The sequence below is a fragment of the Rhinopithecus bieti genome, unplaced genomic scaffold, assembly GCF_001698545.2.
Source record: "Rhinopithecus bieti isolate Rb0 unplaced genomic scaffold, ASM169854v2 scaffold_13262, whole genome shotgun sequence".
Classification (NCBI taxonomy): Eukaryota; Metazoa; Chordata; class Mammalia; order Primates; family Cercopithecidae; genus Rhinopithecus; species Rhinopithecus bieti.
In genome coordinates, this window is record NW_016808004.1 from 2,490,142 (window position 1) to 2,506,912 (window position 16,771).

Sequence of the window (16,771 nt, forward strand, 5' to 3'; positions counted from 1 at the left end):
CTCAGCCTCCCGAGTAGCTGGGACTACAGGCGCCCGCCTCGTCGCCCGGCTAGTTTTTTGTATTTTTAAGTAGAGACGGGGTTTCACCGTATTAGCCAGGATGGTCTCGATCTCCTGACCTCGTGATCCGCCCGCCTCGGCCTCCCAAAGTGCTGGGATTACAGGCTTGAGCCACCGCGCCCGGCCTGGCTTAAATTTTTTAAAAAAAATACTGCATATTGTGTGGTTATAGGAAAATGGGGATATTCTGTTACTGTGAATGGGAGTATTAAAATAGTGTAGCCTACATACTGTATGATTTTAATTATTCAGTAGTTTCCAGGGATTAGAAGAGAGGGAGGAATAAATAGAAGGAGCACAGAGAAGACTTTTAAGGCAGTGAAACTACTCTGTATGTAATTACAATGGTAAATACATGTCATTATAAATTTGTCCAAATCCATAAATTGTACAACACCAGGAGTGAACGCTAATGTAAACCATGGCTTTTGGGTGATAATGATGTGTCAGTGTAGGTTGATCAGTTGTAACAAATGTACCACTCTGGTGAGGGATGCTAATAATGGCGGAGCCTATGTATTTGGGAGGTCTTGGGGAATGTGGATGACCTCTGTATATTCCTCTCAGTTTTGCTCTGAACCTAAAACTGATCTAAAAAATAAAACCTAAGGCTGGGTGCAGTGGCTCACACCTGTAATTTCAGCACTTTGGGAGGCCAAGGTGGGAGGATCACTTGAGGCCAGGAGTTCAAGACCAGCCTGGGCAACATATTGAGACCCCACCTTAAAAATAAAGTCTATTAGGCCGGGCGCGGTGGCTCAAGCCTGTGATCGCAGCACTTTGGGAGGCCGAGGCAGGCGGATCACAAGGTCAAGGAGTTCGAGACCAGCCTGGCCAATATGGTGAAACCCCATCTCTACTGAAAATACAAAAATTAGCCGGGAGTGGTGGCGGACGCCTGTAGTCCCAGCTACTCGGGAGGCTGAGGCAGGAGAATCACTTGAACCCGGGAGGTGGAGGTGGTAGTGAGCCAACGTCAGGCCACTGCACTCCAGCCTGGGAGACAGAGCAAGACTCCGTCTCAAAAAAAAAAAACAACAAAAAATAAAGTCTATTAACATAAATACATAAAAAAGTTACAACTTTTTAGAAGATAATATTTAAATTGTGCATTCTTTGACTTATCAGCTACACACCAGATATCAATATAACAATTTCCTTTTCCTTTTTTTTTTTTTTTTTTTGAGGCGGAGTCTCGCTCTGTCGCCCGGACTGGAGTGAAGTGGCCGGATCTCAGCTCACTGCAAGCTCCGCCTCCCGGGTTTACGCCATTCTCCTGCCTCAGCCTCCAGAGTAGCTGGGACTACAGGCGCCCGCCACCTCGCCCGGCTAGTTTTTGTATTTTTAGTAGAGACGGGGTTTCACCGTGTTAGCCAGGATGGTCTCGATCTCCTGACCTCGTGATCCGCCCGTCTCGGCCTCCCAAAGTGCTGGGATTACAGGCTTGAGCCACCGCGCCCGGCTACAATTTCCTTTTCCCTTGTCAAAGATGTTTAAAAAATATTTGCCATTCTGAGACATGAAAATGATATTTCATTCTAATTTTTATTGACATTCCTTTGCTTTAGTTGTATGCTAGTAAGTTTGAGAGTTCTAAAACTGTTCATTTGCTTTTTTATTATTTCTTTTATAGATTCTAGAGTTCTGGATATACTTATCATTATACTGTGTCAAATCTATTCCCCTCTATCAGACCTCACTGTCCCCACCCTATTTTAGACTCACCTCATCATACAAATTCTTATACTTTTTAAAAGCTTCAGACCTTTGTTTCTGATTTTTCCTTGGTTTGGAAATTTCTCCCCCAATCTTTGCGTTTCACATACCTACCTCTCCCTTGAACCTACATGATACAACATGTTGGATGAAGGAATAATAACCACTAAACGGACTGTGCCTGTTTCATAGTAATTATTACATCCCCTCATGTATGATTCATCGTCTGTAAGGCTGTCTTAAATCTGCCACTTGGATTGAAAGCCTCTTAAAAAAAAAACAAAAAAGAAAGCCTCTTGAAGGCAGGAACAGTGTCTTCCCCACCTTTTAAGCTGCCTTACATATGAGATATTCCTAACAAACATATATTGAATTGAACTGAAGGTCAAGTTTAGCCTTTCCTGTTAGTTGAAGCTTTTCATTATGTTGTGCCTCAGAATTATTATTGTTATCCACAAACGTTTGTCAAGCATCCAACAGGAGCATTGAATAGAGTAGCAAGTACTGTAGAGCTATAGAGTGAATTAAGATAGGGTTCCTTCAGGGCTTATGATCTCTTACTAACTAACCAGTAGGTTTCCACAATCTTTAAATGAAAATCATCATCACATTCTTTTATAGGTTTAGAGCCAGATATCCAGTGCCAACATCATAGGCACGGGATAACATGGGATATATCCAATGGTTGTTTAGATAGTGGGTAATATAGGACCTTAGAGAAAGGATTAAGCATTTTTGTGCTGGGCCAGTAGGGTACCTCTTTATAACTTCTGAGCCTTCAAGCAAAGATAGAATGCAGACCAGTGAGAAGGAGTGGAGAAAGGACTGCTGAGTAGGCAGAGGAATAACTGTATAGGTTGTATTGAGAAGATGAGCTGCCATAGAATACTCTTTGTGGGTCAGGGTATTCCTAGGCAACTTTTTTTTTTTTTCTTTTTGTGACAGGGCCTTATTGACTGTTGCCCAAGCTGGAGGGCAGTGGCACCTCGAACTCCTGGGCTCAAGAGACCTCCCATCTCATCCTCCCAAGTAGCTGGGACTACAGGTGTGAGCCACCACGCCCAGCTAATTTATTTTTTGTAGAACCAGGGTCTCTCTATGTTGCCCAAGCTGGTCTCAAACTCCAGGCCTCGAGTGATCCTCCCTCTTTGGCCTATGATAGTGTTGGAATTATAGGTATGAGCCACCACTCCTGACTTCTAGGCAGCTTTTCTGGTCTTGGCCTGTTTAATGATCTTATTGAGCAGGTGAATGACTGTAGTGTGCCCTGTGTATTTTCTTGGTATTCTGGAACTTTATTTTATTTTATTTTATTTTTTGAGACAGAATCTCGCTCTATTGCCCAGGTTGGAGTGCAGTGGCACAATCTTGGCTCACTGCAACCTCCTCCTTGCAGTTTCAAGTGATTCTCCTGCCTCAACCTCCCAAGTAGCTGGGACTACAGGCGTGTGCCACCATGCTAAACTAATTTTTGTATTTTTAGTAGAGACGGGGTTTCACCATATTGGCCAGGATGGTCTCAATCTCTTGACCTTGTGATCCACCCACCTTGGCCTCCCAAAGTGCTGGAATTACAGGAGTGAGCCACTGTGCCTAGACATTCTGGAACATTTATTAACTCATATTCCTTAGGGTTTTTGGTATGAGAAGGGGTTGGAGTGAGGAGGAGGGAAGGTCATCCATAGACTCCTCTTTATATTCCAAATTTTATTACTATTAAAGCATTTTATGTTGGTGGTAAGGACATTCTGAGCATAGAACATTACCAATTGTTGCATCCTTTTGGTTTATTGTCACAGACTAGATGAGACAATACAGGCCATTGCCAATGGAACCTTGAACCAGCCACTGACCAAATTGGATAGATCTTCTGAAGAGCCTTTGGGAGTTCTGGTAAATCCCAACATGTACCAGTCCCCTCCCCAGGTTAGTGGACCTTTGCTCTAACTGTTAATAAGAGAAGTTTGGCCCTAAATTTGCCTTCTTTTAAGTATGTATATTTCATAGACTTTAGATACCAATCAGCTGTCTCAACACACCTGCCAACCTTCTTCTCTGGCCCACGTTTTTTCCATTTTTATTGTAGTACTTCTGACAAATTGACTTGTTTTATCTTCCAAGTGTTTCCCGAGAAAGAGTTTTGTTAAGTACTATAGAAATTTAGACAAAAATACCATGGTCGTTTTGTTAATGTTTTTATTTTATTTTATTTATTGATTTCTTTTTTTTGAGATGGAGTCTCACTCTGTCGCCCAGGCTGGAGTGCAGTGGCGTGATCTCGGCTCACTGCAAGCTCCGCCTCCCGGGTTCACGCCATTCTCCTGCCTCAGCCTCCCGAGTAGCTGGGACTACAGGTACCCACCACCACGCCCAGCTAATTTTTGTGTTTTTTAGTAGAGATTGGGTTTCACCGTGTTAGCCAGGATGGTCTAGATCTCCTGACCTCGTGATCCACCTACCTCGGCCTCCCAAAGTGCTGGGATTACAGACGTGAGCCACTGCGCCTGGTCTCTTTATCTTTTATAGAATATGGGTAGTCCCATAGGGTGGTGTTTTAAATTAATTTATCAATTCACTCATTATCATTATCCTTTGTTTTACCATCCAGTATATTGAAACTCTACTATGGATAAGCACAATAATAAGTGATCAAGCAGACACTGATTCTATCCTCAAATAACTCACAAACTAGTAGGGGTAAAGATCTATGTAAGCAGCTCTAATAAATGATAATAGAGTGTAAGTATTAAGTGCTGTGGAAATCCAGAGGAGCGGGAGACTACTGCTAGCTGAGGGCAGTCAATGGGTTTTATAGGGAAGCTGGCATTCGTTAAAAGTTAGTATTCGGCCGGGCACGGTGGCTCAAGCCTGTAATCCCAGCACTTTGGGAGGCCAAGACGAGCAGATCACGAGGTCAGGAGATCGAGACCATCCTGGCTAACACGGTGAAACCCCGTCTCTACTAAAAAAATACAAAAAAATAGCCGGGCATCGTGGCAGGCGCCTGTAGTCCCAGCTACTCGGGAGGCTGAGGCAGGAGAATGGCGTGAGCCCGGGAGGCGGAGCTTGCAGTGAGCTGAGATCTGGCCACTGCACTCCAGCCCGGGCGACAGAGCGAGACTCTGTCTCAAAAAAAAAAAAAAAAAAAAAAAAGTTAGTATTCACCGGTCGCACTTTGGGAGGCTGAGGCGGGCAGATTGCTTGAGCCTGGGAGTTCTAGACCAGCCTGAGCAACATGGCGAAACCCCGTCTCTACTAAAAATACGAAAATTAGCTGGGCATGGTGGCGTGGTGCCTGTAGTCCCAGCTACTTAGGAGGCTGAGTTGGGAGAATCACCTGAGCCCAGGAGGCAGAGGTTGCAGTGAGCTATGATCATGCCACTGCACTCCAGCCTGGGCGACAGAGTGAGACCCTGTCTCAAAAAAAAAAAAAAAAGAAAATATTTGAGAAAAATGTATGTTTGGGAATGGTGGAGAAAAAAATTGCAGGCAGAATGAATTGTAGGAACAAGGGCTTGTATACATAAAAACATGGGATATAGATATAGGAATTTCCAAGCACACAAATCTGGAGAGGGAATTCCAGGCAGAAGGTACAACACGTACAAAGGCTCAGCAGCTTGAGAGCATTGCGGGTTTGGGGAATCACATATAATTAACTATTGTTATGGACTGGTAAGTGTATTAGTTTCCCAGGGCTGCTGTAACAAAGTACCACAAACTAGGTGACTTAAAACAACAGAAATTTATTCTCCCACACCTGGGGACTAAAAGCCCGAAATCAAGGTATTGAAAAGACTACATTCCCTCCGAAGGCTTTACAGGAGAATGCTTCCGTACCTCTTTAAGCTTCTGGTGGCTCTAGGTGTCTTTTGCCTTGTAGCTCATCACTCTAATCTCTGCCTCTGTCTTCACATAGACTTCTTCCCTGTGTGTGTCTCTGTCACTGTGTGCCCTCTCCTCTTACAAGGATACAAGTCATTGGATTTAGGGCCTACTATAATCCAATATAACCTCACCTTAAACTGATTACATCTGTAAAGACTATTTCCAAGTAAGGTTGTGTTCACAGATTCTATCTAGGTGGACATTGATTTTGGGGGATACTACTCAACCCAGTACAGTAAGCAACATCTGATCATGAAAGATTTTTTTATCTTATGCTAATGAGTTTAGGTTTTGTCCTAAAGTAGGCAGTGAAGGGTTCTGGAAGAATTTTAGCAGATGATTGGCATGGCTTCCATGCCTACGTAGAGAATGAATTGGAAGGAAGAGTAAGTAAGATTAGAAGCTGAGAAATTGCCAAGGAAGTCATTGCAATAGCACCATGGAAAGATGATGCGAGCCCAAATTAGTATTATAGCACTAGTGGGGCAATAGAGAGTTATTTAAAGACCAAAAGTGGGAGCTGGGCCTGAGACGTAGTGATACACATCTATAGTCCTAGATACTTGGGAAGCTGAGGTGGGAGGATCACTTGAGCCCAGGAGTTGGAGGCTGCAGTGAGCTATGATTAAGCCACTACACTCCAGCCTGGATGACACAAGTGAGATCCCATCTCTAAAAAAAAAAATAATTATCATCATAAAATAAAGACTAAAAATGTAGATGAAGATACCTGCTGGCAGATTCTTTAATAGTATTATTGAAAGATAATGAGGAATTAATTTAGGAAAGTGGCTGTGTAATTAGAGGCAACAGCCGTAGTAGAAATAGAAAAAATCATTTGAGCCTCAAGACTGTTCACATACTAACATTTTATGAAATTATTTATTTCCATCTACGTGTGGTGACTGACATCTGTAATCCTAGCATTTTGGGAGGCCGAGGCAGGAGGATCACTTGAAGTCAAGAGGTCAAGACCAGCCTGGGCAACAGAGCAAGACAGTGTCTGAAAAAAAATTTTTGAAAATAAATTATTTACCCTATAGTGGATCAATTCTTTTTCCTCTTTGGTCCTCTGTAAGAACTTCTATCTCCTATTTAGTATGTAGTCAATTCTGCCTTATGTTTTGAATAGTTATTTATGTGTCTGTCTTCCACTAGGCTTTAAGTTCCTTGCCATCAAGAACCGTATCTTTTTCATATTTTATGTCTCCCTAGTTAATGTGCTTTTCACAGTTAAGTACTCAATAAATGTGTATTTAATTTGTAAAATGTGTATTTTAAGATATGCCACAATTGACAAGAATCATAAAATTGTATGGCCGAAAGATCCTTAGAAATTCATTTAGTCCAACTTCATCCTTTTCTAGTTGGAAAAACTGAAATCTTTAGGGGTTAAATGATTGCCTAGGGTTTTGACTACTGCTTGAAGTTTTTTCCTGTAAGTTATTATATTTTCATATGTATGTATTTATTTTTGAGACAGGATATTGTTCTGTCATCCAGGCAAGAGTGCAGTGGTATGATTACAGCCCACTGCAACCTTGACCTCCCAGTCTCAAGAGATCCTCCCATCTCAGCTTCTCAAGTGGCTCAGACTACAGTAGCCACATGCCATCATACCTTACTAATTTGTATATTTTTTGTAGAGAAGGAGTTTCGCCTTGTTGCCCAGATTGGTCTTAAACTTCTGGGCTCAAGTAATCCTCCTGCCTTGGCCTCCTCAAGTGCTGGGATTACAGACATCAGCCATCGTGCCTGGCCCTTATTATTATTTTTATTTTATTATTATTTTTTTTTTAGTCATAGTCTCACTCTGTCACCCAGGCTGGAGTGCAGTGGCACGATCTCGGCTAACTGCAAGCTCCACCTCCTGGGTTCCCGCCATTCTCCTGCTTCAACCTCCCAAGTGGCTGGGAGTACAGGCGCCCGCCACCATGCCCGGCTAACTTTTTTTGTATTTTTAGTAGAGACAGGGTTTACTGTGTTAGCCAGGATGGTCTCGATCTCCTGACCTCATGATCTGCCCGCCTCAGTCTCCCAAAGTGCTGAAGTGCTGGGATTACAGGCGTGAGCCACCGCTCCCGGCCCCATGTTATTTTTAAAGACACAGGATCTCACCATGTTGCCCAGGCTGGCCTTGAACTTATGAGCTCAAGTGATCCTCCTGCCTCACCTTGAGGAATTACAGGCGTGAACAATTTTCCATGGGATATATTTTTTAAGAAAAATGTTTCCAATATGGCCGGGCGCGGTGGTTCACGCCTGTAATCCCAGCACTTTGGGAGGCTGCGGTGGGTGGATCACGAGGTCAGGAGATTGAGACCATCCTGGCTAACGCAGTGAAACCCCGTCTCTACTAAAAATGCAAAAAATTAGTGGGGCGTGGTGGCGGGCGCCTGTAGTCCCAACTACTCGGGAGGCGGAGGCAGGAGAATGCCGTGAACCCGGGAGGTGGAGGTTGCAGTGAGCCAAGATGGCGCCACTGTACTCTAGCCTGGGTGACAGAGCGAGACTCCGTCTCAAAGAAAAAAAAAAAAAGAAAAATGCTCCCCGTATGATTTCCTCATTATTAGCATTCGCTTCATTTTGTCTACCTACCCCAGATTCTTGCCTTATAAGACAGAACTGTATGTTTGTTTTTCTGTATAGTGGGTTGACCACACAGGTGCAGCCTCACAGAAGAAGGCTTTCCGTTCTTCAGGGTTGGGACTAGAGTTCAACTCGCTTCAGCACCAGTTGCGAATCCAGGATCAAGAATTTCAGGAAGGCTTTGATGGTGGCTGGTGCCTCTCTATACATCAGCCCTGGGCTTCTCTGCTTGTCAGAGGGATTAAAAGGTAAGAATAAAAATGAATCTGCGCAGTGGAAGATCTTAGAGTGACATAAATTTAATTTAGAAATATGGATTGAAATTAGTTTTCCTCAATCTGGTGATGAGTTATAACACTCTTCAATAAATAGAACTTTGAACATCATATTCATGTTACTGACTTGGTAGTAGTATATTTTAAAATTAATTTTAAAACATTTAAATTGACAAATATAGTGTTAGTTTTGTACAATTAGCTTAAAAAACAAACAGCTTAAAATGCTAAGAAACCAAGTCATAACAAAGATAGAAGACTAATTTTCATCTTTGGAGGGAAATCTATTGAAAAAACTTCTCTTGATTTTGTCTTTGTAATATACTACTCAGCAACCTTAATAATTTGATCCTATTTGAAACATAGTTTTGATGCCTATTTACTTATTAAGATACCAGCATAACTGATTTTATTTTCCTGTCCATATATCTAACTATTAATCTGGCTAATAATATTGAGAAACTGTTTTATCACAAAACCTTTTCTACAAAAGTAGGGGAAATTGAAATAAGTAGAGGTATTATAGAGCTGAGTTATACCTGTTACTGTTGATAATATTTAATAGCTTACTATTCCATGGTGTCTTGTGTTTTTCCTTTTCTTTTTTTTTTTTTTTTTTTTTTGAGATGGAGTCTCACTCTGTCGCTCAGGCTGGAGTGCAGTGGCGTGGTCTCAGCTCGTTGCAACCTCCGCCTCCCGGGTTCACGCCATTCTCCTGCCTCAGCCTCCCAGGTAACTGGAACTACAGGCACCCAGCACCACACCTGGATGATATTTTGTATTTTTAGTAGAGACAGGGTTTCACTGTGCTAGCCAGGATGGTCTCGATCTCCTGACCTTGTGATCCACCTGCCTTGGCCTTCCAAAGTGCTGGGATTACAGGCATGAGCCACCGTGCCCGGCATGTTTTTTTCTTAATTCGGTTTTAAAAGTGTTTTCTTGGCTTTTATTATACATGTAAATGGAAAACTGTAAAGCACAGAAAAGTAGCTAGAAAAAGAAAGATTACTTGTAGTCCCACACCAAGAAAATGCTGTTATTAGCATTTTGGAGGGTTTCTATTTTTATTTTATTTATTTATATATTTTTTGAGACAGAGTCTTGTTCTGTCACCCAGGCTGGAGTGCAGTGGCCCAATATTGGCTCACTGCAACCTCCACCTCCTGGGTTCAAGCAATTCCCCCGCCTCAGCCTCCCAAGTAGCTGGGATTACAGGCGCCTGCCACCATGCCCGGTTAATTTTTGTATTTTTAGTAGAGATGGGGTTTCACCATGTTGGCCAGGCTGGTCTCGAACTCCTGATACCGTGATCCTCCCACCTTGGCCTCCCAAAGTGCTGGGATTACAGGTGTGAGCCACTGTGCCTGCTTTCTTTCTTTCTTTTTTTTTTTTTTGAGACCAAGTTTCGCTCTTGTTTCCCAGGCTGTAGTGCAATGGTGTGGTATCAGCTCACTGCAACTTCCACCTCCCGGGTTCAAGTCATTCTCCTGCCTCAGCCTCCTAAATAGCTGGGATTACACGCATGTGCCACCATGCCCGGCTGATTTTGTATTTTTAGTAGAGATGAGGTTTCTCCATGTTGGTCAGGCTGGTCTCAAACTCCCAAACTCAGGTGATCTGACTGCCTCAGCCTCCCAAAGTGCCTGGGATTACAGGCGTGAGCCACTGCACCGGGCTGTTTCTGTTTTTCTTGTGTAAATTGTTAAATGGTGAGAGCATGATATATATGTTTGTGTTTTTTTTCTTTCACTTATCATTACAACATACTTCTTTCCCTTCTTATTTCTTTTGTTTTTTTTTTTTGAGATGGAGTCTCGCTCTGCCACCCAGGCTGGAGTGCTGTGGCCGGATCTCAGCTCACTGCAAGCTCCGCCTCCCGAGTTCACGCCATTCTCCTGCCTCAGCCTCCCGAGTAGCCGGGACTACAGGCGCCGGCCACCTCGCCCGGCTAATTTTTTGTATTTTTTAGTAGAGACGGGGTTTCACCGTGTTAGCCAGGATGGTCTCGATCTCCTGACCTCGTGATCCGCCCATCTCGTCCTCCCAAAGTGCTGGGATTACAGGCTTGAGCCACCGCGCCCGGCCTGCATAACAATTTTTCAATCAGTAAGGGAACACATGTACAACAGTGGTCCCATAAGATTATAATACTGGCTGGTCATGGTGGCTCACTCCTGTAATTCCAGCATTTTGGGAGGCCGAGGCAGGCGGATCACAAGGTCATGGTGAAACCCCTTATTTACTAAAAATATAAAAATTAGCCAGGCATAGTGGTGCATGCCTGTAATCCCAGCTACTCGGGAGGCTGAGGCAGGAGAATTTCTTGAACCCGGGAGGTGGAGGTTGCAGTGAGCCAAGATTGTACCATTGCACTCCAGCCTGGGCGACAGAGCAAGACTCCATCTGAAAAAAAAAAAATTATAATCCCTTATTTTTTTACGGTACCTCCTTTTCTTTTCTTTTTTCTTTTCTTTTCTTTTCTTTTTTCTTTTATTTTCTTTTTTTTTTTCTTTTATTTTCTTTTCTTTCTTTTCTTTTTTTAGACAGGATATCGCTCTGTTGCCCAGGCTGGAGTGCAGTGGCGTGATCTCGGCTTGCTGCAACTTCTACCTTCCAGGTTCAAGCATTCTCCTGCCTCATCCTCTCGAGTAGCTGGGATTAGAGTAGCTGGGATTACAGACGTGCACCACCATGCCTGGCTAATTTTTGTATTTTTAGTAGAGATGGGGTTTTGCCCTGTTGGCCAGGCTAGTCTCAAACACCTGATCTCAAGTGATCCACCTGCCTCCACCTCCTAAAGTGTTGGGATTACAGGCGTGAGCCACCGTGCTCAGCCTTTACTGTACTTTTTCTATGTCTAGATGTATTTACATATATACATAGTTACCACTGTGTTCCAGTTCCCTACAGTATTCTGTACAGTAACATGCTGTACAAGTTTGTAACTTAAGAACAAGAGGCTGCCAGCACGGTGGCTCACGCCTATAATCCCAGCACTTTGGGAGGCCAAGGTGGGTAGATTACGTGAGTTGAGGAGTTCAAGACCATCCTAGCCAACATGGCGAAACCCTATTTCTACTAAAAATATAAAAATTAGCTGGGCGTGGTGGCGTGTGCCTGTAATTCTAGCTACTCGGGAGGCTGAGGCAGGAGAATTGCTTGAACCCAGGAGGTGGAGGCTGCAGTGAGCCGAGATTGTCTGGGTGACAGAGTGAGACTCAGTCTCAAAAAAAAAAAAAAAAAAAAAGAGCAAGAGGCTATACCATAGCCTAGGTGTGTAGTAGGTTATACCATCTAGTTTGTGTAAGTTCAGCCAATGAAATTGCCTAAAGACACATTTCTTAGGACATATCCCCATTGTTAAGCAAGATATGACTATAGATTAGGCCAGTATTATTATAGTCTTTGACAAATGAGGATACTGAAGCAGGCAAAGGTAAAATAGATTGCCCTGAAATATGAAGCTAGTTAATGACAGAGATGGAACTAGAGTTCTGGTTTTCAGAGTGCTCTTTCCTCTCTACTGTTCAGGCTTCAGACATTTCTCTACTTTCCTTAAAGACAAATGATAATCAGCATTTAGGCATAATAATTTCTACTTTGGTAGTTTCACTATTAGATGCCATTTCTCTATTTTGTTAAGGTGGACTACACCTTATCTCCCCTCTCAAAGGTCAGGTTTTCTTGCTTTGGCTCCTAATTGTTTCATAGTTCATGTCTGTAAATGCCATTAGAACAAGTGCATGGGAATCCGCTTCTGCTCCAGGATGATCAAACCCTTAGATGTCTGTTCTTCTCATAGAGTTTTCTGCAATTTAGGTGTCTTGCTTTTCCAAAGTAGAAAACTAAACAACTTGCCTTCTGCTAAGGGAATCAGAGTGTTTACATTTCTCTCATCCTATTTGGATCTGTTATTTAAATTTTCTCACAGAAGTGAACAGAATGAGCAGCATCTAGTGCACAGTCACTTTATTTTATTCCCATAGAAATAAAGGAGGTGGATTTGCCACATTTGTGGGACGATTTTCCCAGTAATTCTTCAGGTTATTTGGCCTAGAGGGAAGATATACATTGGTCCATTTCCAATATCGTGCACCTACCATGTGCCTGGCACTCTTCCAATTTATCTATGTTGGGAAACCAAGGATATGAAAAATTCATAACATCATTTTCCATTATAAGAATGGGATAAGAGGGACATATTATCAAGGTACTTTATTTAATTTGGTGGGAGGGGAAAGAGAAACATCTTTTTGTAACCCTTGGAAAGTAGCAATTAGCAATTAAGTTCTCCTGAATGCATTCTGTTATTCTCCTTACAGGTTCTTTCAAACTATTTCACAAGTTGTTTAATAATCCACAAAGAAAACCCTGAATACAATTTAAAAATGCAAATGGGGCCGGGCATGGTGGCTCACGCCTGTAATCCCAGCACTTTGGGAGGCTAAGGCAGGCAGATCATGAGGTCAAGAGATCGAGACCATCCTGACCAACATAGTGAAATCCCGTATCTACTGAAAATACAAAAATTAGCTGGGCGTGGTGGCGGGTGCCTATAGTCCCAGCTAGTCAGGAGGCTGAGGCAGGAGAATCACTTGAACCCAGGAGGCAGAGGTTGCAGTGAGCCGAAGTCGCGCCACTGCTCTCCAGCCTAGCGACAGAGCGAGACTCCATCTCAAAAAAAAAAAAAAAAAAAAAAAAAGAAAAAAGGAATGGTGGGGTTCTTTGAAAGAGTAAAGATAAGCATTTTATTTACTTAAATTATTTTAAATAATAAATAAAAGTTACATTCTTGGGAGTTACGTGTAGGTGAGGATTTTTCCGTCAGGTTGGAGAACAAATCAACTAATCTTCTAGGGAAAGGTTAGCCTTTGACTCAAGGGCAAGGATTTCCATATCTCTGATATGACTATATGCCTTGAATATATACGATTTGTATTGTAGAAGCACCAAGACTGGTGAGGGCTCCAAATCTGAGTTGTAGGGATCAGGTGAAAAGCAGTCAGGAGTTGAGAGAGATGACTTGTTGCTATTCTGATGGAAGAGAAATTAGTGGACAGAGTTCATCCTCAAGCGAAAGGTATTGTCAAAGGAAAGTGTTTTTGACAAAAGATATTCCTCTTGGTAAGACATCATCTATAGACCTCTTGGTTCAACTGGATAATCTGCTATAGGATTTGTTATATATTATGGGATATTCCAGGAAACTAGAATTTAGATCCTTTCCACTAAATTTTTATTTGTTTAAGGGTGGAGGGCAGATCCTGGTACACCCCCCACAGAGGACGACTTTGGATAGCAGCCACAGCTAAAAAACCCTCCCCTCAAGAAGTCTCAGAACTCCAGGCTACATATCGTCTTCTTCGTGGGAAAGGTAAGAACCGTATGTTCTTCTTTCACTGTTACTTTGTGGAGAGAAGTCATTGACGTTCATCTTCTTTCACTTCCTTCTTTCTTTGGCTTTTTCTTTGTTAAAAGAGACTTTTAATCTTTGTATATGTTTGTTTAGCGGTAAAATCATTGACAGCGTTCACAGCATTAATCTGTCAGAACAGTGCAAATAAAAATACCAATTTCCAACACAAGAAATCAACTAGTTTTCATTTTTTTATCTGAGAAAATCAACATCTTTACTCTAAAGTTAAAATGACTGCTGTAAACTCTGAGATCCTTACATTGGGAAGAACAACCACATATAGGAATTTTCATTGAGAGTGGCCTAAATAGACACCTACTATTGGATTTGGACACATCAAACTTGATTGACTTAAGCAACGTATTTTGGGAATCACCCCAAGAATACTAACTTCGGATCCTTAAAAAGACTTCTGACCTTTGGGCATCCTGTTTTTCCTTCCTCTTATCCAGCTCATACAGTTGTTTTGAGGGTAGAATAAAAGGACAACTACACAACCATCTTTAAAGGTTTTTAAGAAATGAGGCCCAAAGAATCACTAGGAATAAAAAGTTCATGCTTCCTTAAAAGCACTTTTCTTTTTTATTTTTTTTTGAGACAGAGTCTCGTTCTGTAATCCAGGCTGGAGTGCAGTGGTGCGATCTCTCCTCACTGCAACCTCCGCCTTCCAGGTTCAAGTGATTCTCCTGCCTCAACCTTCCGAGTAGCTGGGACCACACGCGCCCGCCACCACACCCAGCTAATTTTTTGTGTTTTTAGTAGAGACAGGGTTTCACCACGTTGGCCAGGCCGGTCTTGAGCTCCTGACCTCAAGTGATCTGCCTGTCTTGGCCTCCCAAAGTGCTGGGGTTACAGATGTGAGCCACTGCGCCCGGCCTGAAAGCACACTTCTATTTCGATTAATATGACTGGCTTGTTTTAAAGACATTCATTCTTACGGTTTTAACCACATTTTGATGTTTATTTGTTTATTTGTTTTTCTTGTCACCTGTGACTGCCTTACTTTGCTTCCAAAACTCATCACTGCCAAACTCCAATCTGATCCAATGGCGTAGAGTAAATCGATTTGTTTTAGGATGAATATGTGGGGTCCTTGAACCTGATGGTATGAGGGCAAAGGAAAAATTTTCTAGCTTAACATGTGGATAGTGCACTAAGCGAGCTACTCACTAGATTTTTTTGCTAAAATGCAAACAGTTGTGCCAAGTAAATCTCACTGTTTACCTTATGTCTACAAATAGATAATGGAAAAAGTTATTAATGTTTGTTCAGAATTGAAAACAGATTCCTGAGTTCCAAGATCACAAAGAAGGATATTTATTCACTCCTTTTGTTATTCCTGATTCAGATGTGGAATTTCCTAATGACTATCCGTCAGGTTGTCTTCTGGGCTGTGTGGACCTAATTGACTGCTTGTCCCAGAAGCAATTTAAGGAGCAGGTGAGTAAAGAATACTTTTTTTTTTTTGAAATAGAGACAGGGTTTTGCCATGTTGGCCAGGCTGGTGTTGAACTTCTGGCATCAAGTGATCCTCCTGCCTTGGCCTCTTAAAAGTGCTGGGAGTATAGGCGTGAGCCACCACACCCAGCCTGGTGCATATAAATATCTGTATAAAAAGCTATTCCAGGCTGGGCGCTGGTGGCTCAGGCCTGTAATTCCAGCACTTTGGGAGGCCGAGGCGGGTGGATCACGAGGTCAGGAGATCAAGACCATCCTGGTAACACGGTGAAACCCTATCTCTACTAAAAATACAAAAATTTAGCCGGGCATGTTGGTGGGCGCCTGTAGTCCTAGCTACTCCAAAGGCTGAGGCAGGAGAATAGCTTGAACCCAGGAGGTGGAGGTTGCAGTGAGCCGAGGTCCCGCCACTGCACTCCAGCCTGGGCGACAGAGTGAGATTCCTTCTGGGGGGGGGGAAAAAAAGCTATTGCCACAATCCAGCTAACAAGTATATAGGGTCTTCATCCCTTACCAAAACCTTGCTTCTTTTGAAGAAACTCTTGATTATCCCTTGAATCATTTTGATTGGGGGGTGGGAATACTAGGATCTGTTATCGCTAATTCTGGAGCTTTTGGTCCAGGCTATTGAATTCATGATAGGCAAATGTATTTGACTCTGATTGCCAGGACTGTGTCATATTTGGGAGGAGGTATGTGTATTTATGTATGAATGTACATATGTATGCATTTATATATTTTTATTTTTATCACTAAAGATTGAATTGATAGGTCGGGCGCAGTGGCTCACACCTGCAATCCCAGCACTTTGGTAGGCCGAGGCGAGTGGATCAGTTGAGGTCAGGAGTTTGAGACCAACCTGGCCAACATGGTGAAACCCCGCTTCTACTAAAAATACAAAAATTAGCCTGGTGGGGTGGCGCGTGCCTGTAATCCCAGCTACTCAGGAGGCTGAGGCAGGAGAATTGCTTGAACCCAGGAGGTGGAGGTTGCAGTGAGCTGAGATTGTGCCCCTGCACTCCAGCCTGGGTGACAGAGTGAGACTCTGTCTCAAAAAAAAAAAAAAAGAAAAGAAAAAGAACAGGCACAGTGGCTCATGCCTGTAATCCCAGCACTTTGGGAGGCCAAGGTGGGCAGATCATGAGGTCAGATCAAGCCTACCCTGGCTAACACGGTCAAACCCCATCTCTACTAAAAATACAAAAAAATTTGCTGCGTGTGATGGCACGCTCTTGTGGTCCCAGCTACTTGGGAGGCTGAGGCAGGAGAATCGCCTGAACCCGGAAGGTGGAGGTTGCAGTGAGCTGAGATCACGACACTGCACTCAGGCCTGGAGGACAGAGTGAGACTCTTGTCTCAAAAAAAAAAA

At 42.9% G+C, this 16,771-nt stretch overlaps 1 protein-coding gene across 1 annotated transcript in view; it reads left to right on the top strand.

The window, feature by feature from the left end:
• The window catches only part of TRIP4 (thyroid hormone receptor interactor 4), a 75,851-nt gene that overhangs the window by 21,632 nt on the left and 37,448 nt on the right, over positions 1–16,771 (top strand). Inside the window, exons 7-10 of the mRNA XM_017884952.1 lie at positions 3,576–3,702; positions 8,314–8,501; positions 13,778–13,902; positions 15,293–15,384. Coding sequence (XP_017740441.1) covers positions 3,576–3,702; positions 8,314–8,501; positions 13,778–13,902; positions 15,293–15,384 — 532 coding nt within the window. The remainder of the gene's footprint in view (positions 1–3,575; positions 3,703–8,313; positions 8,502–13,777; positions 13,903–15,292; positions 15,385–16,771) is intronic.